Source organism: Neolamprologus brichardi, chromosome 7 (genome assembly GCF_056152115.1).
Source record: "Neolamprologus brichardi isolate AB-2024 chromosome 7, ASM5615211v1, whole genome shotgun sequence".
Lineage (NCBI taxonomy): Eukaryota > Metazoa > Chordata > Actinopteri > Cichliformes > Cichlidae > Neolamprologus > Neolamprologus brichardi.
This window is the reverse complement of record NC_142110.1, coordinates 46,563,006-46,587,201: the sequence shown is the minus strand read 5'-3', so window position 1 is coordinate 46,587,201 and position 24,196 is coordinate 46,563,006. Positions and strand designations below refer to the sequence as shown.

The following is a 24,196-nucleotide window of genomic DNA, read 5'->3' as shown; positions in this document are numbered from 1 at the left end:
GAACTAGATCCAGATGTGCTGCAATCGATTTATTTCCAGTTGCTTTAATCTAAATTATTCCAATATTCGATCTAACTGTCAATCCTTACCTGCTTTAATATATGTGTTCAATTTAACAGAGGTTTCCAAAAGTAAAACTCACAGTCTGTCTGGTTTTGAGTAAACATCCTCATAAAAAAAACATAAAATCTTAGCTCTCCTAGATCTGAATACAGTCTGCTGCACTGCTGCCCCCAGCGCTGTGCCTGTGGGGGGAGGAGGACGACGACTGTTGATCAGGAAGTTGGAATGTGGGTCCTTGTGTGTGATGTGATTGTTAGCAGAAATGTGTCAGCCCCAAGCTCACCGCCACCAACACACCACCACCACCAACCAGCACTCCTGTGCGCGCAGCTCCGCTCAGGTTGTAAAAGTAAAGCCCTGTACATGAACATGCATGCCTTCGCGCTCGCGCGCACACACACACGTATATATATATACACAATATACCGCTCAGCCCAGCGTTGCCATGGAGGCTCGGATACCTTATCTTCGTTTCTTCTAGTGGAACAAGGGTAAACTCATTCACGAGGTCGACGGTGAGGAGGGGAGTGGATAACAAGACAGCCAAAAAAGACTCAGAGCGGGTGGCAGACCACAGGCCCATGTGTGGCTATGGAGGGTGAAACCATAGTGGATTAGGCTAGCGTTTGTAACTCTTCATCCTTATGCAAGAAACTGAAAGACATGGGAGGCTAGTGGTGGCTGAGTGAGGATGTGTACGTTACTCAGCAGCAAATGAGTCATCAGTCGGTGAAACTTAAGTCCGGTCACTCAAACAACGCAATCAGCAGTTCTGACACACATTTTGCTCTCATGAAGTTTTTCATCACGATGCTGCCACAAATTAGTACTTATAGTCTTTAAGGTTAGGTACTGATACTGCCTTGGTTCCCTGGCTTCGAACGAGGTTTTTCAAGGGTTTGGGTTTTAAAGGAGCAGTCTGAAAAAAATATACTCCTCTTCTTTTATTATCAAGTAATAAATAATTTTCTCCTGTGATGCTGAAATTTCTGCCGAATAAACCGAGTGCCAAGGATTAATAAGAAGGTGTCATGATATTCAGTTGTTTGTGTTTGGTCATAAATTAGTCATAAAATCCATCCCATGCTTCTGTGAGGCCCGTTAAATCTGCAGATAGGGAAGAGGTGTGTAAACATAAGCACTAGCATTCTAAATGAAGGTGAAATAGCGCGCGCGCGCGCGTGTGTGTGTCTGTGTGTGGATTCATCATTGTTTAATCACATTTAAAGCGCCGCTAGTTTAGTCCTTCAGATCTTGGAAAAGATTGCGCCTTAAACATGAAAGCGCTGCAACTTTTGTTTTCCTTCTGTCTCCTCTCCTCCTGGCTCAGCTCATGATAGCCAAACTGTGGATGGGTTTTCAGCCACAAACCTCACAGACGGTTTTTGGCGCTGAGCATCTGGGCAGCACTTTTCCGTGATCCAGGAGTTCTTGGTTGGACTGGTGGTTAGCCACACCAGCGCTTTCACCTGCCTGACTGCTTAAGTCTTACCAGACTTTAAACGGCTCCAAACAAGTGGCAACATCAGCTCACACACTCAAGCAGCTTAGGACAGTCAGGAGGAAGGTAGGGTGTGTCGCTCTGATTTGTTTGCCACTTTTTCATTTGCACCTGGATGAGTGGGATTTGTAGTTTCTGAACAGGATTTTTTTTTCTCATACATAATATTAAGGTCTTTGTGGACCCTAAACACTCCACATTCTGAGTCTATAAGGAGAGGAGTGAGGTGGTGGTCAGTATATTGTTGCTCGGATTTCTTTCGGGGTGTATTAAGAGTTTAAGTTGCAGAGTAAATACTAATTATCCAACATGGTCATCGAGCTTATTTAGACTTTAGTTTTGTTTTTTTGTTTGTCTGCGAGGAGAGTTTTTTTCGTGCTTTAAAGAATATGCTAACATACTCTGTGAAAAGCTCAAAGTGTCCTCTGTCTTGCAGTTTCATCAGCTTTATTACTTCCACCATTTCCTGTTTCTCTTGATGAAAAATAACTTTATCCTCCTGGACTTTTCACGTGTTCTGTCATGCTCAACAAAGTACACGTAGCTGTGTATGCAATTTCGGATTTCAAATGCATTGTATTAATTTCGATTTTTGAATTCTTAATTTTATTTTAATATAGACGTGGTTAGTCTCTCTAAATAATTTCGGTTGCTGATGGGATGTATTTTGTTACAATTACATTTATATGCAATGTTTGTCTAAATTTTGGACGTTTGTAAGAAAATGTTGCACATCTTATAATGTAAGTAAGGAAATTTCATTTTTATAGCACGTTTACAAAAAGAGTGCTCGATAAATTTTATAATAATAATAATAATAATAATTATTATTATTATTATTATTATTATTATTATTATTATTATTATTATTATTATTATTATTGCAGAAAATCATTACAGTTATTTTTGTTGTTAGCTCTGTAGTGGTTAACAAGAAACTCTTAACTCACCTTTTACCACGTGATCTAAAACTGAGGCATTTTGAGGCAAGCCAACCAATGTGATTGAAAGTGATATTCTTATGATAAGCAATGACTGTATTGTTTTCGAAATTCTGCCAATATGATGACAAATACTAATATTTTAATATATCACTGTTTAGTTTTTATGTTATTTTAAACGGAATAATTACAAAATAAAAGTTTTATGTTTATATTTTATAGACCATTTAACCTTTAAATGCATTTATGTAAGTATCAGCCTATCATTTATATATGTGCGCAAAGGCAAGACAAGCGGAACTTTAGCCCATCTGCGATGTGCGATGCTTACTTTTTAAAGATAAACTCGTTAATAAACACGTTTTTTTCCTTGAGTGGGCTACAAAAAATACAATTAAAAATAAAGTAAAAATCAAAGACTGTTTAAAGACGCTTTCGTTCTCATTTTGATTTCTGTAGGCTTAAAAAATACGTCTTTATCCGCGTTGTTTGAGATGGCTGCCTTTAAACTTTAAATTCATGATTAGTTTGCTTTATGAATTATCTAATCGATTACCGCGGACTCACCGGTTCTCCAGGCCTGAGTTTCGAAGTGTTTTTACCGTTTCATAAATAGCCTAAAACATAAGAACGTAAGATTATAGCTTGTTTTTCTCTTTCACACAGGCTTTAAATTTTGGATTTCATCTACCTGCAGCTCCTGTATGAGTACCTATCGTTTCAAGAGCTCATTAAAAAGTAAATAAACAACCAAAAAACGTTTCATTTTACAGAATGATATGCACAACCTCACACTGCTGGCTTGTATTCCCATTGCTGACATTTTAATTCTAAGACTGTTTTAATGGATTTTTGTTAGACTGCATTTCAATTACTTGTATTTGTCAGCATCAGCGCGCAGACTTCTCACTGTGGACGAGGCCAATAAATAAAGTATATATTTGTTTTATTTCTTCACTCTGCTCACACGTGGCTTGTAAACTCGTGGAGTATCTCTGAATAAATTGCCGTCTTTATCATTTATCAGTTATGCAGTAACGCTGCGTGATAGTCATGTCTGCACTGACAACAGCGTCAGTGTCATTTAAAAGTGCTGTCCGGTCTTCTCCTGCAAACTCTTCGTTTCGCTCACACATCAGCCTGCTCGCTGTTTGTGTGCACACCTGCTGTGTTAAAAGTTACCTGCACCCACTCGACCAAGCAAAAAATTCAACTTTGAGGCGAAAAAATGTGTGGCAGCTTCCCAAAATGTTTTGGTTTTTTACATTTCTTTGCCGGGTTGTTGTGTCTTTAAAATGTAAACAAATAAACAGCCCATCTGACGAACGCGAAGCTTCACGAAATCTGCAAAAACTTCACCGAAATACATTTGAAAACTGGAAAATTATGATTACAAAGTTTAGACGATTTGTTTTTTCTCCGCGGGAAAATGTTGTTACACAAAGGCTATGGCATAAGACTACATCCCAAAAATATGTGTATATTATTTTATCATATGGCAAAGACGAACCAAATTTAGCACTTTTTTCAGTCAAAAAATGGGGGTAAGTGAGCACATAGGCCCACTTTCGCTTTTATCAGGACCAAATTCAAGTTAATTATGTTTATGGCTTTTTCAAAGGCCTCTGTGAGCACTGCTAAAGTAGTGCAAATATCGACGAGTCGCTACGGAACAAACACATAGCTCGAGTGGTGTCCGTGTACAACACTGACTGGTGAGGAAAGTCACCCTGGGGGTGACTACGTAATGAGATAACAGCCTAAAATGCAAATGAGACATTAAAGTGGGCACACTGCAAAAAATGACGCGTTTGGCAAGTTGCAGATTGTCGTACTGCTCCCGTGTTTCTCCAGAACTAAATTTTGTCCTTAATGGTCGAGTTAAATTGTTATTCTTTTCTTTTTCTTCTTCTTCTTCTTCTTTGGTCTTATTTCAGGAGGAACATGAGAATAGAGGGATTTCATCTGCAAAATTCACGCTTAAAAGTTACTAGTTTGGCACTGTAAGTTTGTTCTGTACTTGCAAAGCCATTATAAAGTCAGATAGATACGCATTAGGGTGATGTACAGTATTATGTATACATGGTGCGATACAATTTGATGTAATTTAGGGGGGAAATGCTGTTTTTTACCATCTAATCCCTCTGTGGTGTGCAGGGTAAACCTGTGTGAAGCCAAAGGCCTAAAGATAGACTTCCTCATGTTCACCCCCCAACATGCACACACACACACACAGAAAGAGAGATAACTATATCCCAAATGTAGATGTATTTATTTTTTTCCTCGGTTCTATGAACCCAGCTTGGTTCCTTGTTCTTCTTGAATAATTAACTGAATAGTAAAATAATGGTTTAAAGTACCCAGAGACAAAATTCGGTCGGTAAATTGATATTGTTAATTGCCCAGACATCAGTGCAAGCACAGACAAAACATAGCTTATGATCCTTTTATTAGTCAGTTGTAATAATAAAGAAGGGCAACCTGTTGGCCTATGCCTACTAATGCATGCATGGCTGAGCGTCACGCTTGATGAACTTGATTCTATTGTGTGTAGATCTACGGAGAAGAGACTGGTGCTTAACGGCGCACGAAGCTGTCAATATCAAATGAATTAGAGGCTGGAGAGTGGGATCAAGAAGAGGTTTGGAGTGGATAAATAAGAAGAACTGGGGTGTGTACCAGTAAGGAATTATTGCCGCGGACATAAACCAATGCTCTTCCTGCAAAGGCAACACCTCCCCATCATCCTCCCTCATAGCCCCACACCGGCACTTCTACGTAGCGGACTCAGTTTCCGCTTCGCACGGTTGGTCAGCGACTCGCAGCGGAGAGTTGGAGAGGGAGCGCGCACGAGAGAGAGGGAGACGTAGCTCCTGAAAAACCAGAGGCTGGGAGAGAGAGGAGGGACGGAGGAGGTGACAGACCTGCTCCGCTGGGAATAGGCTACAGCTTACTGCTAAGTGCCATCGGCAGAGTAGGCTCACAAAACGCACCTCCGCTGTAAAATGCAACAATAAGGCACCGAGCAGCGCCGTGTAGCTGTCAGCGAGCTCCGCGAGGATCTGCGTGGTTTTGACTCTGCTGTGTAGGAACTAACTGAGGGGAGAAACAGTGGGGATTCATGGGGAGTTTGTGCAGCTTCTTCGAGAAAAACGCCTGGATTATCTGACTTTTGATTGATTTCTTATTTTTTTGGACGGGGCGCTGGACGTTTTCAAGGCGATACTGCGTTTCTCTGCTGGGCCAGCTGCAGCCTGCGACCTGTTTTTGGTTTTTAGGTAAGCTGATGCTGATCTGAACCGACTGCGTGTACCCACCGTGACTGCATTTCATAACTCGCCCACATCGTAGTAAATGCTACTCCACGTTGCAGGAATCGCAGCTGTCTGCTGAAGTGACACCATCTGAGCGCAAATGATTTTTTTTTCTTTTCTTTAGGAGGCTCCTCTGCGATTTATTTTTGCTTTGATCGCCGCCTCGCAGGGCAATACAGCTCATGTGTTTAGTTCTGGGAGCATGCAGGGGGGGAAAGGCGAGGGCCTGCTTCAGTGTGTCACAATAAAAGTCCTAATAGTTTAGTAATGTTGTGAATATTGAAGTTATTCTCCTAAGAATAACATATGCCGAATAAAATGACCTGTATTTGTGAAAGACACATTGCACTGAGCAATTATTAAGAGTATTAAAATGCTTTGGGTTTACACTTTTAGCTCATGCCATTAACATGAAGGCTTTCTATCATGTGTGTTATATTTACATATGTTATGCTTTCATTTCTGAGCTATCAAAAAAGTATTTTCATTTCTCCACTTGACAAAATAGTAACAGCAAGAACAATAAATGTGATTACACAGTGAAAATGAAGCTTATTTGTGTGTCTCTAAATTCATATTAACACAATGTCCTGAAAGTCTGTCTTCATTTATCCGGTTAGTTAAGAAGGTCGGGCTGCACACACTGACATCTCTGTTTCCGTCTCCCAGCAGCGACGTGTAGTTTTCGGAGCTCCGGTCATGGCGGACCAAGAGGAGACTTTTGTCCTCCAAAACTCTCCAGGTGGCTCGGATTCGAGAGAATTACAGAGCGATAATAAATCAGAGAAACAGAACGGGACCTCAAGCAAATCCCCGTCATCACAGACAACTTATATCCAGCAGGTCAGTGCCGGCTTGCAGGCCTCACACTCACTGCTTCAGGCTGCAAGCTGCGGACTTAGGGCTCACATTCACTCATTTGCAGGAAAAAATAGCCTAGGCGTTTTTGTCAGAAGCAGGCAGATACCCTGTTGTTCTTGGCGTTAAAATATAAAATATAAATCATGACTTAAAAACAAATGTCCGCACAGTGAATGGGGTATTTCTGCTAATTTTAGTTCTTTCAGCGTATATATTTACGCTGTTTGGAGATAGAAATGTGATTGGATCAAATATTTAGTCCACTAGTGATTTTTTTTTAATTTGTGAAATGAAACAACTTCAGCAAAGTCTCAGCAAATTTTTAGTTTCTGTTAAGCTTCATAGCGTAACTGTGTGTGTTATAGTTTACAGTCATATAGCATTACAGATCAATTCTGTGTGGGTTTATGTTCATTGCTACACATTAGCTTTGACTATATTATTATAAATTTGTGTTTGCTGCTTCACTTCTCACGGCAAAGGCTGAACAAGTTAAAAGCTATGGTATTCTGGCTGGTTTCAAATTGCTAATTCATAAGCTTATTATCCTCTGCATTATTTACAGCTCAGCCCTCGGCGTACAACTCGGTTGTCCAAAGTATTTGCATTTTATTTTTTAAAGTGTTTTAATCAAACACTGAATATTAGACCTACAGGTTTTTTTTGTTTGTTTTTTTACAACCTCTAAACTCAGAAGGCCTTAAATGCATGCAGACTAGTGCATGACACCTCTATCTATAATGCAACTTTAGAAAAACCATACACACTAGAATTTTTTACTTTGAAGGGAATGGAGGGAATAAAGGTCTACCTGCACGAAAGGGAACTATGGACGAAGTTTCACGAGGTGGGGACGGAGATGATCATCACCAAAGCGGGACGGTAGGAGCATCTAAAACATTTTCATTATTATTATTATCGCGATTAGAAAGATTTCAGTAGAACCAATGGGTTCATTGACTGTGTGTCTGCTTGTTGATGAGGCTTTTAGTTATCTTGGCCGATTTTCGAGCTTAAATATAAACTATAAACCAGACTGGAATTTTCTTGCGTGGGGATCTGGAACCGTACAGAACCACAGAGAAAACACAAGAGCATCTGGTGGACGCTTTAGTGTTCTGCAGCACTACCGGTCCATATTTTAGTCTGGGTGGCCTTGTTGGGAAATGCGATACAGCGAGAGAGCCAACGTGCAAAACGTGCCCCCTTGTGTAAAATGTTACCGATCGTTTCTTTGCGTTGAAATACAGACATTAAAGAGCATAAGGGCTGCCTTTTGCGCCGTTTTGTCTGTATCCGCTGCAGGTGTGCGTGTGTGTGTAACTGCGTGCAGACACTTCTTGTGATCCAACACGTGTGCAACAGCATGTTGTGCAGGGACCGCGTGAGTGAATGTGTCCTGCTGTCAGCTCCACGGTCGCCCTCAGACTGTATCCAGTCAAAACAGCTCATGTCGCCTAAGTGTGAGCTTTTATATGCGCCCGATGACTTTTTATGTCAAATAGCTTCGGAGCACCGCTTGCACAGGCTCCTACAAATGAGGAATATTTACAGTTGAACGTTGCTGCATTTCGATGTGCTCTCCAGTGCGGGCAGAAGGCAGTTGTTTTCTTACAGCTGCAAAAAGTCTCCATTATATTCCCGTCAATCATTTCACTCCTGTTTTTGGCAAGAGATGATATTACACAGCATCCATCCTCGTCCGTTAGCCCTTCCCTTTCACTCGTGGGAGAGCTTAGTGTTTCTCTCCGTGTATGTGTGTGTTTTCTGCAATATGACAGCTACCAAATATCCAAAAGATTTACTAGAGGGATGTTACACGTATAAAAAAAAAGGTCTGGAACATATTGAATTTTTTTTATAATGGCTCTTCTCAGATCCAACGCCCTGCCTTGAAAGTAAGATTTTCCTCTCCAAACACCAAAGACGGATATTTATATGTTTTAAATCCTCCCACTTAACCTTTCTCTATGCTTCAAAATATTATTTACTTTTGGTTTGCTTATTAAAGAGTGAATGGCACAGGCTTTATTACGAAAGCATTTGATTTCATATATATATGTGTGTGTGTGTGTGTGTGTGTGTGTGTGTGTGTGTGTGTGTGTGTGTGTGTGTGTGTGTTAATAGGTGTGAGTAGTCATGTACTTGTTTTTTTCTCGCGTGTCCACTACACTTTATTTTCCTGTACAGGAGAATGTTTCCCAGCTTCAAAGTGAAGGTCACAGGATTAAACCCTAAAACGAAATACATTCTACTTATGGATGTTGTTCCAGCTGACGACCATCGATACAAATTCGCCGATAATAAATGGTACGTAAAAACATAACACAGCAACGCTTCTCTAAAGGGATTTGCCTTGCCAACATATACTTTTACACACCGATGAAAATCCGGGTCATTGTTTTTTTTGTTTTGTTTTGTTTTTTGGTGTGTGTGTGTTTTTTTTTTGTTTTAGTTTTAGTTTTGGGGTTTTTTGGGGGGGAGGGGGGGTCTCAGCTAGTCTCTCGCTTTCTCGCTCTCTCTGGAGTTATTTGCAGCAGGGAGCGTTATATTGTCGTGATGGACGGGAATCGGAAGTGAATATATTATTTCCGGGAGAATTATTAACTGTGTTTTTTCTAACATTTGCCAAGAAATGAAGTCAGAAGGCAGAAATGTTTCTGTCAGTGCTGAGTTTTCTGCGCTGAAAGCAACGAGATAAACTTTTCCTTGCACTGCATCAAAGATTTTTTTCACACGGCTGTTTGTCTAGAGTCGTTCTCCAAGCGGGTCTTTCTTCTTTGTGTCAGAGCCTTTAATGTTGCTAGCTACATGCCAATGATGCCACTGAAGACGCATTAAGCACGGCCTGAAACTAATTCTCCCCTCGTTTCACATATGTTGCAAAACAGTGCCTTTAACGTCTAACGTCACTAGAAGCAATCAATATTCGACAATGGCACAGTGCAGACCGCTTCCTTATGTACTGAAGTTTAAAGTTAATAAAGCAACGTTTTGAAAAAGAGGTAATCACCCATAGTTTAGAACTTTAAGTGCAGAAAGTCCCATATTGCGCCATTTTGTGCGTAATAATTAGAAACAGTGCCCACTAATTTAAGTTTTCCGTTTATAATAAAATTTTAATTTATTATTACATTTTATCCACAGTCATTATCCTCTGCTTCTTTCGACATGTTAGGACCGACTCAGTTGCGGCTAGCATGTGAGTGTTAGTCCAGCAAGTTTCAAAGCGTGTGACTGTGTTGCTGTGTATCAGGTCTGTGACTGGGAAGGCAGAGCCTGCCATGCCCGGGAGACTCTACGTTCACCCGGACTCTCCCGCCACGGGGGCTCATTGGATGAGGCAGCTCGTCTCCTTCCAGAAGCTGAAATTGACCAACAACCACCTGGACCCGTTCGGACACGTAGGTGCCTGCCTATCATCAATACTATTTAACCACATGATTGCTAACCTGGTGTTGCACTGACCCAAATCCCGAGAATCCGTTAAGGCCCGACGTGTTACATGATGGCACTAAATGCTTATCTGCAGGTCTCTGCATCGCCATTTATATAAAAGTGCCTAACAGATTATTATTATTATTATTATTATTATTATTATTATTATTATTATTATTATTATTATTATTATTATTATTATTACTGCTACTCGCAGCTAATTAAAAGTACGTTTTATTGTTTTCTTGAGGTTAAATATTTTAAACACATTTTAAATTGATTAAAGATAATGCTCCTGCCTGGTCATATTTTTAAAGAGAGGCAATCTGTTTATTGATTTATTTATTTGCTTAAAATTTTGCATTTGATCTGTTAAATGTGCATTAAAACTTAAACATAACCTTTCAGTCATTCTTTCACTGCACCTGTGGAGCCCAAACTTTATTAAGTTGCTTCTGTAAAGATGTGTTTTAGTGAAAGTAAATCGTTTGATAAATTCCATCTAACCATCCATCCATCCATCGCTTTGATGGAGGGTATACTTTTTATTATATAGATACATTTATATTTTTTATGTTTTGTCCTTTTTTTCCATTTTTTGTTAACTGTAACTTGCAGTGTTAAAATGAATACGAAAATAGTAAGTAATGAAATGCATTCTGGTGTTGAAAACGTCACAAAATAAATTTTAAATAGTGAAATAGTTGTGGTGTTCAATTAGATGCAAATACTTTTACTTTTATACTACCACCACTATACTGTACTACTGCTATAATAACAACAACAACAACAACAACAACAACAATAATAATAATAATAATAATAATAATAATAATAATAATAAGCCTGATATACTTTAAACACAAAAAAGAAATATAGAGGAAATTTTGTGCCATATGAAGGTTTTTTCTACTTTACTTGTCCAAAGTGGAATCTCCTGAGATTACAAAAAGGTTTGGTGATATTCTGTTTTTACTATTGAACATAATGATGTAAAGGTAATGTTTTGAAGAGTCTCTGTGATCTTTAGATAAATATTCCAGATTGAGACAAATATTTCTTTCTTATCGTGCCATTATCTTATTCTTTAATATGTAATATGTTTGCTATGAAGGTGTTAGTAACATACCTTTTGTAGCACAGTGTTATTATAGCACCCCCTAGGTGCATTAGCCATGGACCTCCTGGAATTCAGCTTGCATGAGTAGAAGAGATCAACTGGGAACTTTTTTAGGAAAAAGGAAAAGGGCAATTGCACCACCACCCACCATCTCCTTCACCCCTCTCAGCAGTAAGAGGCTGTATGGTACCCATTTCCTAGCTTTAACTCCTCATTATTCTAAACTCCCTATCTGGCCTCAGGCTTTTGTGATTCCTGTCTTACCCAAAGCAGAAAGTACAAACATCACTTACTTCATCAACAAATGCGCCCTTTGGCGGCAGGTTTTCATGAAGAAAGGTATCTCGACGGGTACATTTAGGCCTAATTAGATGTCTTGTTGTAGAAACAGAGCATCCGCACAGTTAACTTTCTTACTAACAGGCTTAGCCATTAAAGGAAAATACAATTATAAATTTGGCAAAGGTTACCTCAACAGCTGGTTTGCTTTCATGAGAAAACATTCCTTAAAGCAAGCTGTGTTTGTTTGGTTTTGCTCTTAGAGACGTATTACTCCACAATGCTCGATTCTGAAAAAAACCCCGATCTCATTGCATATGACCAATTATTGAGTGCATTGTTGCCATTATACTATATTCCTATGTATACTTCTGCAGCCACTTAAGGCGTTGGTTTCAGTGTGGTAATGAATCAAAGTGAAGCTGGTTTCAGCTTTCAAAGTTACCCACGGAAAAATGCATATGAATTTTAGCACACACAAGCCACTATCTGTCCACATGGCACCTAAAGGAACTGCTCCCTTGCCAAAGCACAGCTGGTGAGATGAAACTGAGTCTCAGTCGGAAAGGGAGCAGCACTGTGAATTTTGGGTTAAAGTGCGTTTTTGATTGGTTGCAGTGGTTCCTGGCTCGGCCTCTTTCGTGCTGGGAGAGAGCACCATGGGATTCTTAAATGAAGCACTGGTGGCTGTCCAGAAATATACTCCATCAGCTTGTTGGTCCAGCTGGTTGAAATAACTTGTAGATGAAATAACTTGTAGATGATTTATAATTACTAGCAGTGAGACATGAGACCAAAACATATTGCTGATGCCGATTAGACCAATACAGGACTGGCCTGAGGTTTTCTTCTAGAAATGTCTGTAAAACATACACGTCAGGGGGCCGGGCAGGACTGAGCTCAGCTTAGGAATTAATCGCAGAGGATGTGGTGCCTTTGTCTTAATGCAAGGTTAATTGTTCTGTTTTTGGTTTGTGACAGTTTTATAACCCATTGAACTGTATTGCATAACAGTGGAGTGTAACCCTCTTAAAACAAATTTGTTATAGCAAACATTTTAGTGCGAATCATGAAAGAAGGTCGTTTAAGGAGCTTTGGAAATGTTATGAGAAAATCTTGTGGATATACTATTTTATAGAGTTTTGTGTAGAAATATAGTTTTTAGTTTCCATGAGATTCTACTTACATAAGTATCTTCTTTAAAAAAAAAAAAAGTTATACATTAAACTGCCCCAAAGTGTAAAAATTCTGTATTCTTATTAGTTAAAGGTTAAACTTTGCCATCTGCAACATTATAATTTATAAGTTTTGTATATAGCATATTTACTAGCAAGTGCTATTTTGTTGTAAGTAATTTTATTTGTGATTCAAGTATCTTAAATTTAATCCCTCTGTACTTTGGCTTTAACAAAGTGTATTTGCTTTGTTGCTTGTTATTCATATCCGTCGATACATAATAAAACCTCCACAACAGCACTAGTTTGGTCACAAAATTACAGAATTAAGTGGTGTTTTTTTCCGTATCTGAATTCCTGAATAGTTTGTTTTTGTTTCTGTTTCATACCAATCTGTAGTTTTTGCTCTGATGTCTGTCTCAACTCCCAGAATATTTCTCAGTGTTATTTGTCTTGTCCATCAGTTTGCTGCTGCACTCGTCTCCCAGTCTTCCCACACATGTTTTGTGCATGAGGGTGGAGTGTGAGGATCACACTGTTTATATTTGAATGGCAGTGTGTGATGAGCAATAGATGGTGGTGTACAAAGACTGCTAATCCTGAAGCTTGGGGAAACTCTCTGATGTGGAGGAACTTGAAAGTAAAAGGGCAGCAGCCTGGGACCCAAAGGGATCCTTCACTATCATTACATGCGATCATCCAGAAGCTAGGGGGGTTGAGGCAGAGATACAGGGAACCAGGCAGGGCAGTGACTGGGCCACGGAGTTGAGGCGTATGCTGGGTCCCCAGTGGGTGGTCTACAGCTACCCCCTCCTTACTACCACATCCCATCCTAATAGCACAAATACTGGACTTTAGGAACCCACAGTTAGTGGGCCATGCTATTTTCCATGGTGAAATGTGCATTTAGACATCTATGCAACTTCTAATATGTCTTCATGACAGACATTTTTAGCCTCTTAAACTGTACAGGGTGCTGTATGACATGTTTGCATCAGTGGACTAGTTGTTGTGGTTTGTTCCAATCTTGGACATATATGCAAACTAAGAAATAAGCAGGCAATGAATGCATGAGAAAATCTGCCATTTACCCTGCTTTTTCTTTGCACAGTTTACATAGTTTTGAGTCGTGTTTTGAAGCCTCATTAATGATTCTAATGATCTTCTGCTTAACAGACACATGAAAGAAGTTTTTTTGTTTGCTTGTTTTTTTGTTTTTCAAATACACCCTGACAAAACTGCAATACTGGAAAAATCCACAAAAACAAAAAGCTGCGCCTGCTTATGTAACTGAAGTGATCCACTAAACAAATCCTGACTGATGTTTTCTGTCACTTACTTCCATTAAATAGTTTGCATCTACAAGGTGCGTGGCAGGCAGCTGAAAAACACTTTCTCCTGCCCATTACAAAAACCTATTCCAGCATGAAATGAGATCAAGTTCAACTGGGAATTAATAATGGATGACTATTGTATTATCTATGTAGGTCTCTATGGTTCATTCGCCTCTGAGAAAAGACTCTGGGTTATGTCTGTGTAATACTGCAGGATACCCCCATAGGTACTGGAGGTCAGGGCAATCCCCCGGCTCTTCTCATGCTAGCACTGAGACGCAGGTTCAAAAACACTCTTTCAGATAAAGTATAGAAGGAATGGGTATAGGACCGAATGCAGGAATAAGTCAATTAAAAAGCAATTACCGCCGTTTTTATTGGAAGAATTTAATGGGAATTAAAATAAAATAAATAAATAATATTTCTTCAAGATTGATGGCCTTAACTAACTTTCGATAGTGCCTCAAAAGACACGTTCATTCTATTCATTGTAGTTCTCATAGGCTGGTTTAGTAAGGTAACAGAATATAAAGGAAGAGGGCATGTATATGTCTATCTCCTGCATTTATCTGTGTGACTGTCATGAGAAGTGCTGTATAAATAACACGGTAAATCACTGTCACTGCAGTAATAATTACAGTGAGAGACAATTCATATTTTTAAAGGGTTTAATTAGAACATTTTAAATCTTTATTCTGTTTAAAACACGAGGAATGTTTAAATGACTGTGCTGTAAAAAAAAGAAGAAGAAGAAGAATGCAAATGGGTCGACTTTATTTTAAATATCTATAAAAAGGTAAAAATAAAACTTTCATTACAATTTGTTGTTCAATAAAAGTTTTTTAGCCAAACAAGTGTTTGTGTTTTTCAGAAACTATACTTAGCTTAGACGTTTTGAGAGGAAAAGGGGATTCCATTACAAAGTAGACAGATTTCGTAAAATTACAGGGACAAAAACAATTTTATTGAGAAGTATAAGCAGACCAGTGCGTTGGTGAAAGTACTGAAATAGACCTTTTGCAAAATAGACTGTAATCTTATCATGTCAGCATGTTGCTCATGCGTAAAAATGACTAATGTCTTACTAACATTTATTATTTTTATTATTATTATTATCATAACAAATATATGATAAAGTGTTTTCTTACAAAAGGACATTTTTTAATCTTTAAAAAAAATGCGCACTCAAAAAAAAACACATTGGAGGACTGGTAGGGTGTATCTCATTTAGTTTAATTTTATTTTTAGAAATGACGCCAAATATATGTGTGTAACGCCACTTTCTCTTTATTGCAGATCATCCTCAATTCGATGCACAAGTATCAACCGAGGATTCACATCGTGAAAGCGGATGAAAATAATGGCTTTGGTTCCAAAAACACGGCCTTCTGCACTCACGTCTTCCCGGAAACATCTTTCATTGCGGTGACATCCTATCAGAACCATAAGGTAAAACTTCGGGGTATTTTTGGATATTTTTATTCATTTATTTTCGCGAAAGGGGAAGCTTTGGGTTTACGTATTTTATGGGGTGGTTAAAATTCCACAGTGTTTCAAACGGAGGTAAATATAAAGAGGGAAAAAAATCAGTTGTGCAAACAGAACCATGCAGCCTGTTGCGCTCTCAAAAATGCCCCCGGTGCAAATGCAGGATTTTGCAAAGGTCGATTTCACATTGAAGTTATTTTTGAAAATGTGTTTATAATTTTTGCGCAAATTATTTTTAATAATATTTGTTTGTCATTTTTTTATGCAGCTCTTGGTCTTCTGTTGGATCAAAGGAGAGGGGAAATAATAGCTCTTTGAGAGTTTAAAGTTTTTCACTGAAAATCGCTGATATTAAACTCAGCTGCTGGCAGATTAAAGGAAAACTTCAGATTCCTGACTAGAACACGTTTCACAAACCCAAGTCCGTGGCATGAATTTATTATTAAAGATTTCGTTAGAGATAAATCACTACCTACTTTGAAACAGTTCTAGTAATTATTTTTTAAATTCATTTGTTGGTGTTTTATTTTCAGTCTTTTTCAGTGTAGATGAGACTATCACTGCATGCTTTATTTCGAAGCTCTCCTTACGCATTGCTCGTATATATACGCGCAAAAACAGATCTCAGTCTAAAAACTTTGAAGATTTAATTACATATACCCGCACAAGGGAAACCAGATTTTACATATGCTATTCAAATGTTTGCCTTTTTTCATTTATTTTCTAAGCTTCACTTTCTCGGTTAACGACGGAGCTTTAATTAACATTATTGAGTTGTAAATTAAGTTTCTTACCGTGTTTAATTGGAAACAGAAAACCTTGGAATCACCCTTGTTTTTCACGTATCTGGAATCTGGAAACTTATAACATCAGATTAGAGTTAAATATGTGATTTCTTGTACCGCACAGCCTCGTATTTTCTTTTTGTTTTGTTTTTTTAAAGTCGCCATTGCGTGTTCAGACTTGTGAAAGTAGCAGGAATAAAATTCAATATTTACACTGTCTACATTTCTGGGCGAGGGGAAACAAATCTTGGGAATACAAATATCTGCAAACAGCATCTGTTTAACATCCTTTAACCATGCAGGCCTATATGTTTTTAGTTTGGGGAATATGGGAGAAAGGGGCGAAAGCTCATAATGTCCCCGCAGCCAATCCAGGTCTCCGGGCTTCTGGGAACAGGAAGCACAAATGACCAACATTCTGTAGAAACCATTCATTATTTTCGAGCCTGTTACTAGGGGCTGAGATCGTAACTGCGGGCTAATTATTAGGGCTTTCCAGACCTGCAGGAAAGAAAGGGGCATTTCGGGTTTCGAGGCTCTTTTTTTTTCTTGCCACATTTGTCTAATCAAACAGTTTTAAGCCTGCCAAAAGGAGTGGGCTACGAGCTGCAGGCATGTGTCCAATTCACCTGTTAGACTCTCAGCTAATGAAATGGTCAAAGTCTCTGGTTTCAGCTCTTTCCTGTCGTAGCTGTAATTAAAGCATTTTTTCCAGAAACTGAGGTTTCTGGAGTGGTATGTTTTCTTAAGATTTTTGTCTAACTGGGAAGATGAATTAAGACCAGCTCATAGTTTTGTTCTTTTCTTTTTTTTTAAAAAAAATCTTACTTGAACTACTTCACTTCATTTTGCATCTGGAAATGTGTTTATGTCAGCCTCAGTTATTTTAATGAGCACAGTTTGGACACAGCCTAGTCAAACTACAGTCTTTGAATTTCGACTCATTATCAGAGTCTACTCTCAAATTATTTTTTTCTGTTTTTCCTCCTTTCTGCTAATCCTATTCAGAACAAAATCTTTTGTAAAATATTTAATTTTCTCTCTGTAAACTCAGCTGAGAATAAGATTGTTGGACTGGATAATTATTTGTCTAGGTGTATTTTTGGAAGACATGCAGGGGGGTAGAAAGGGCAAAATAGACTCTGAACTTTTAATGCCAAACTTTTAAAATGATGAGACAGTGTATAAATGATCTGACAGACAGCTCGTATTAACAAGAAGCTAGCGAAGTGTCACATGAGAGATTTTACAAGGTTTGCTGAAAGTGTCAGCCAGCGTGCACACAAACTTCCAGTCTTGTCAAAAAGCTGGAAGCACACGAGAGCTGCCAGCTAATTACCTGCCAGAAACCACTGCTCACGAGAGGGATATCCCGGGATTGGGTTAAACCACTCTGGGATTAACGTATTGTTTATGGGTGGCTCTGAAAGTAATTTCTGCTTCTATTTGTTTGGTATTGATAGAGACGTTTTTTACCAAAACATTAAGTCATAGAATAAGTCTCATGATTTGTATCTGTCATGCACGAGCCAGCTATCTCCTAAGCTAGACATCATCTAATGTAACATCATAAATTAAGCAATGAAAGATGATTTATATAAACATGTTTTTATTGAACTATTGCACTCAGGAACTCAGCTCAGAAAGTATCTCAGGTTTCTGGAAATATGATCTGTTATTTCACTCTTGGGTAGCTTGTGAACACTTACATGCATCCAAAAAAACCCCGTAAAGCCCCGGTTTTCTCCAAAAAATATGTTTAATATTGTCATCATAAAACCCCTGAGTTGAAGAGGACTTGTCTTGTCTGACAGTCTGGCACAGGGCGAAATGCTGCTTTTAAATAGCTGCTATTTCAATGCATGTGTGGGTTGGCTGTAAATGGGTGCTTTTAAATGCAGCTGACAATGAAATGACATAAGCAGCACAACAATTGACTCTTACTGCAACAGTGTATGTTACTGACACTTTGTGTGTTTGCTCTTACAGATAACCCAGCTGAAGATCGAGAACAACCCATTTGCAAAAGGATTCCGTGGTAGCGATGACATGGAATTGCACCGGATGTCCAGAATGCAAAGGTAAATGTGGGAAAAAAAACAATCAAAATGCACGTTATTTTTGCTTGCTTTTCTTTTTCTTTTCTTTTTTTCCTTTCATAGATCCTGCTTCTGACATATGGAAATACTGACCCATACTAAATGTTGTGAAATGAGTAGATAAATGTTACCTCAATTAGGCAGGGATTACTGACATCCTGGTCACACTGTCACTTAACGAGCCCCACTTTAATCCCTCAATCACCCAAATGCAAACCAGTCGTATGTGTTATTTTCAGTGAGTGTTATTTTCAATGATGTAAGTGTAGTTCTTGATAGTCAGCCAGTTTTCATGCTGAAGACTTTTATGGCTGATCTGGCAGAACCTCTGAAACACAACTGTAACATCTCTCTTCCATAGAGCTCTTTCTACCAGGATGTTCCAACTTCTTATGTGGACTGTGCTGTGTGTGTGTGTGTGTGCGGTGTATATATGTGTGTGTTGGTGGTGTGTGTGGGGGGGGCACGCATTTGTGCTGAACTGGTGGTATCTCTTGGTCAGGCAGCCAAGGCACTACACGACCACATTGATCTCTCCCCTCCCTCGCTCTATTATTCAGTCCAGATGAGGAATGGAGCATGAGTCCGTACTGCATGGAAAACACTTTTTCAAAGGAGAAAATCTGGTTTTGAAAAAAACACAACCCCCTTTGGGCAGCCAGTTCAGACTCTATGTGAATTCAAATGAGGAGGGAAAAAAAATCCCAGATCAGACCAAACAGGAAAAGTTGTTTAGCATTTCCATAAGGTGTCAGAAGAATGCATCCACTCTAAAACCTTCACTCTAATGCATAGAATAATGATCAAGTACCTCACAATCAGTGTTGCAGCAAAAAAAGAAGTAGCTTTATAAAAAACTGCATGCCTGATTGTACTAGACGCACGTTAAATTTCTTTAAGTAGGTGCGTTCCACGAGCTAATGAAATGCATTTCAGCTATCAAAACTTGTAAATCTATAGAAGCTGGTGAGAGTCCAAACCACACTATCAATCTTTCATGCCTTTGTCCAATCCTGCAGAGGACAGTAAGCAATGCACGTCTGCTCTTGGTTACAATATCAAGGGGAGAGCTTATTGCAAAACCAGGTCAGGTTTTCAACTGAATCTACCCCTGAAATCAAAGAACTAAAAATAGCAAAATGATCTATTGATGGATCCTGAGGATTTATAGGGGCGAAATACATCCTGGTATTTTGGACTGAATATTTTCTTTTTTACGTTTTTCTCTGTGTCCTAAGTTGAAGTAAATCACTGATGGTGATCCTCGTTGGTTGTCTTTGAGAAATGATCTTATGATGAAATGCGGAAGATTAAAATAGTTCTGCTTTGTTGACAGCAAATTATAGTTGAAGATAATAACTAACAACGGTGATCGTTTGTGTGTGCACGTAGTACCAAGGAGTATCCAGTAGTGCCTCGCAGTACAGTGCGGCAGAGAGTGGGTTCCAGCCAGAGTCCATTTAGCGGGGAGGTCCAAGGCCTGGCCACACCAAACAGCCTGAGCTCCCAGTACTCCCAGTGTGAAAATGGTGTCACAAGCAGTTCACAGGACATGCTGCCCCAGTCGGGTTCCTACCCCCTGCCTCATGAGCATGGCCAAGAGTACCACTGTATCAAGAGGAAAGGTAGGTGACTCTAATATGGAGACTAGTCTAGAAGAGGGTAGATTGGGGGTTTTTCAGTAGTCACTCTCCATACATTGTTCTTAGCTATAACACACTTTGTTTCTATGTTTCTAAATTGTATCTTTCGTTTATAATAGTTTTTTAAATAAATGTTTATTCTTGAACACATCATGTGTGTACATGAAGATTTGTAAACTAAAACAAGTGATATGAGATGTGTTACGTTAAACAAAGAGTAATTTAAAATATAGTGTCTGCTATTTAATATTGCTATATGTCATGTACAACCCCAGTTCTAGAAAATCTGGAATTTTGTGGAAACACAAAATGCTTTTATTGGAAAGCCTAATAAAGCTACATTTTCTTCACAGTAGAACATAGGAAACATGTCAGATGTTTAAACTGAGACATTTCAACATTTCATGGAAAAATACAAGCTCATTATGAATTTGATGGCAGAAACATGTCTCTAAAAAGTTGGGATGGGACAACAAAAGGCTGGAAATGGAAGTGTTACAAAAAAGAAACAGCTGGAAAGGAAAATGAGGAAAATTTTACATAAGATCCTAATTAGGCTAATTTGCCAGAGGTCAGTAACATGAGTGGAGATTAAAAAAATAAAAGAGCATCCAAGAGAGGCAGAGAAGCCACATCAGCAACAAAATGCATGTACAAATTAGGAGCAATTTCAGAATAGTGTTCCTGAATGTAAAGCTACAAAGACTTTAAAAGTCTCATCATCTACAGCCCTACTGAATCAAAAGATCCGTAGAATCTGAAGAAATCTCTGTGTGCAAGCAACAAGGCCGAAGATCAATTGGATGCCTGTGATCTCCGGGCCATCAGGCGGCACTGCATTAAAAACAGGCATGATTCAGTCATGGAAAAAAATTGCACTTCTAGAAATCATTTTCTGTGAAAAGAGTTCATTGGACCATCCAGAGTTAAAGGTCTATCATGGAAAGAAGTACCCATAAGTGAACATGATCCAGAAGCATTGCTGTCTTCTCTGAGCCAAGGCTCATTTAAAATGGACCCAGGCAAAATGGAAAAGTGTTCTGTGGGCAGATGAATTTAAATTTGAAATTATTTTTGGAAAACATGGATGTCAAATACTGTGAATGAAGGTGGAGAATGGCTGTAGAGGCAAAGCCTAGGCGTTAAGCACGGTACAAATCTCAGAAGCCTTCATCTCTCATCGTATGGACATGCATCAGTGCCTATGGAATTGGCAGCTTGCACATCTGGAATGGCACCATCAGTACTGAAAGGTAGATACAGATTTTACAGCAATTATGCTCCAATATATTTAGCACAACAATGCTAAACCTGAACTGTATCTATTACAACAGTATGGCTTTATAGAACAAGAGTCCGGCTGCTCAAACAGGCTCTGTGCAAAAACAGAACTTCATTCCTCTCCTAAAAGTTCAGCAGCTGATCTCCTGAATTCCCTCATATGTACAGACTGTTGTTAAAGAAGAGGGGATGCTACACAGTGGTAAACATAGCCCTGTCCCAACTTTTGTGAAACATGTTGCTGCCATCCAATTCAAAATGAGCTTTTCTTAATAGTTTTCTTAATGTGGCACATGTTCTCAGTTAATCATTTGACATGTTTTCTGTGTTCTACTGTAAATTAAATACCGGTTTATGAGATCTGCAAATTATTGCATTCTGTTTGATGACAGTTTGTATTTTCCATCTCTTGAATAACACAATTGCTCACCTTTCTAATTCCACCTGCAGTGGATGATGACTGTCACTCAGGAGATCACAGCTACAAGAAAGCATATCTGGAGAGCTCATCGAGTGAGGAGGACCATTACTACCGCCCTGTTGGCTACGCTCAGAGCCTCAGTCTCTCCGGTGGGCCTTACCGCAGCGAGTCTAGCCAGCGGCAGGCCTGTATGTATGCCAGTGCCTCACAAAGCGCTGAGCCTGTTCCCAGTTTGGAAGACATCAGCTGCAACACTTGGGCCAGTGTATCACCCTATGGTAGCTGTTCTGTCACCACCATGCAGCCCATGGATCGACTGCCCTACCAACACTTCTCCGCTCACTTCACCTCAGGGTCTCTGGTGTCCAGACTAGGTGGGGTGGGAGGCCACGCCTCTCCACAGCTAGGTGATGGCCACCACGCTGCAATGTACCAGAGCTCTATGACCCATCAGACTCTGGGCCGCCAATGCAGTCCCGGGGCTGGGATCCAATCACCAGCAGCCAGTCTGCAGGGAAATGAGTACCTGTATACACATGGCATACCACGTACACTATCACCACACCAGTACCACTCTGTACATAGTGTAAGCATCATGCCAGAGTGGAGTGAGAACAGCTAAAGAAGTTGTTCCCCCCCCCCCCCCCCTTACTCTATAAATACAAAAAAAAAAAAAAGAAAGAAAGACACAACAAAGGACCAAAACAAGGCAGGGTTTAGATGAATTTATATTTATATTTTTTTAAAAGGTCTTGCTGTTCATCCTAAAGAGACCAGTGTTGGTTCACAGTGGATGTGTATAGTAGGATGGTGCTGACTAGAAGAGAAGGCATCTTATCACTTACCTTGTTGTGACAGCATGTGCACTTATAAACAAACAAACAAACAAACAAAGAGGAGCTGGACAAAAGCAGAAGCATAGACTGCTCAAGAGCAGAGCACGCAGACACGAAAGCGAAGGTCAGAAATGCTTCAGAAGCATGTGGTCCGCAGGTCGACTGCCTCCTCGTGCGGCGGTGCTTTTTCTTCGATGTCCGCATTTTTAGTCAGACCATTAAATGTGTTTGCAACCACAAGTACAAAGCTCTTTTTGGACTATATGACAAATTTGTGTAAAAAACAAAACAAAAAAAAAAGGACACTTGTCTTCTGTTATATTAGCCCAAGTTCTCATTTTTTAAATAGTTTTTGTAGTTAACAAGTTACATTGTAAAACTGTTATAACTTAAACCATGAATAAGAAAGTGTGAGCCTTTGTTGTAGCTCTTGCTTACTCTTAAATCTGTCAAAAGGGTTTTTATTTTTTTTGTGTTTTTTTGGTTTTTGTGTTTTTTGCTTTGTTTTGCTTTGTTTTTTTGTTTTCGCATACTTACATGCACTTCAAAAACCTTATATTAATTTAATGATGTGAAACGTGACAGAATAATTGTTCATTCGTGCCCAGACGTTTCAGGCAGAAACCATCCTCACCACATGCAACGGTGTTACAACCAAGGAGCAGCACTGAAAAACTGATACTGACCATGTTGAGAAGCAGAACCGCAGAACTTACTCTGGTAATGATTCTGATTGACCTTGGTAGCTGATTAAATCAAGATTTAATCAGGAACTTGTATAATTTAATTGCAATGTGCACAGCACTCCAGTGTTGAGAATTCAGGAAAAGCCCTAAAAAATCTTTACACCCACATTGCCCACAGACGTGTACTCACACTACTATAAACTCCACTCGCAAAAGACAATGAAAATGCATCAACATATCATCCTGTTTTTCCCACGTGGCATGATCGAAAAACTAGCAAAAACAGAACAATGATAAGAAATCCAAAATTCTGTGTCAGCATCCACTAATAAATATACATTTTTGTTAATGATAAATGTAGGCTACATAATATAATTAAAAGAATTTGACCCAGAGTAATCACATGGCCAAAACACAACCCTACGGTATCATTTTTCAGTCATGCTGTGTGTTTGTGGCCTTTTTTGTGGAGTTCTTCTTGCCTCAGCCTCATTAATGCATTGTTGAATGTGTTAAATGTTTGATTACAGCTATTTAACAGTTGGAGATCGAGATGTAGTTAGCTCTACAATACACAAACTCACAACTTCAGACAAAAACAGCATTCTTTCTCCACCAAATGTATTATTACAATAGCAATATTATGACTGATGCAATTAAAGTGTTCTTCTGGACCTACACACTATTATAACTACATTATTACAACTTTCAGTAAAATCATTGTTAGTTATAATCCCTGTTGCAGAGGGCTAACATTCTGCCATCAGTAAAGAATGTCCAAAATGTCTTTCCAGTGCTCCGGACACACAATATTATAGTGGAACTCATTCCACTGAATGTGTTTGTATGTTCTCTATATGTTAAATCATACTATTTTTTATTTACATTGTCAAGAAATCAAAAAATGTAAACATTTTCTCCACTCAAGTGT

General features: G+C 39.0%; 1 protein-coding gene across 3 annotated transcripts; it reads left to right on the top strand.

Annotated features, from left to right (window-relative positions):
* Positions 1 to 1,499: 1,499 nt before the first annotated feature.
* On the top strand, positions 1,500 to 22,385 carry tbx5a (T-box transcription factor 5a). 3 transcript variants are annotated; one of them, XM_035906952.2, is made up of 9 exons: positions 1,500 to 1,630; positions 6,489 to 6,662; positions 7,468 to 7,562; positions 8,871 to 8,990; positions 9,937 to 10,084; positions 15,323 to 15,475; positions 18,289 to 18,380; positions 19,791 to 20,023; positions 21,773 to 22,385. In XM_035906952.2, exons 2-9 carry the CDS (start codon positions 6,519 to 6,521, stop codon positions 22,363 to 22,365), a joined length of 1,578 nt encoding a protein of 525 aa, XP_035762845.1. In that variant the 5' UTR covers positions 1,500 to 1,630; positions 6,489 to 6,518; the 3' UTR covers positions 22,366 to 22,385. The 3 variants fall into 3 exon arrangements, with proteins under 3 accessions (XP_035762845.1, XP_035762846.1, XP_006788996.1); XM_035906953.2 differs by lacking the exon at positions 1,500 to 1,630 and adding an exon at positions 5,322 to 5,783 and having other exon boundaries at positions 6,492 to 6,662; XM_006788933.3 differs by lacking the exon at positions 1,500 to 1,630 and adding an exon at positions 5,322 to 5,783.
* Positions 22,386 to 24,196: the final 1,811 nt, after the last annotated feature.

Excerpts from the sequence above, each read along its gene's own strand:
- tbx5a (XM_035906952.2), top strand. The coding sequence starts at position 6,519 with ATGGCGGACCAAGAGGAGACTTTTGTCCTCCAAAACTCTCCAGGTGGC. Across the intron at positions 6,663-7,467 it reads AGACAACTTATATCCAGCAG|GGAATGGAGGGAATAAAGGT; the intron begins GTCAGTGCCGGC and ends TTTACTTTGAAG. Across the intron at positions 10,085-15,322 it reads ACCTGGACCCGTTCGGACAC|ATCATCCTCAATTCGATGCA; the intron begins GTAGGTGCCTGC and ends TCTTTATTGCAG.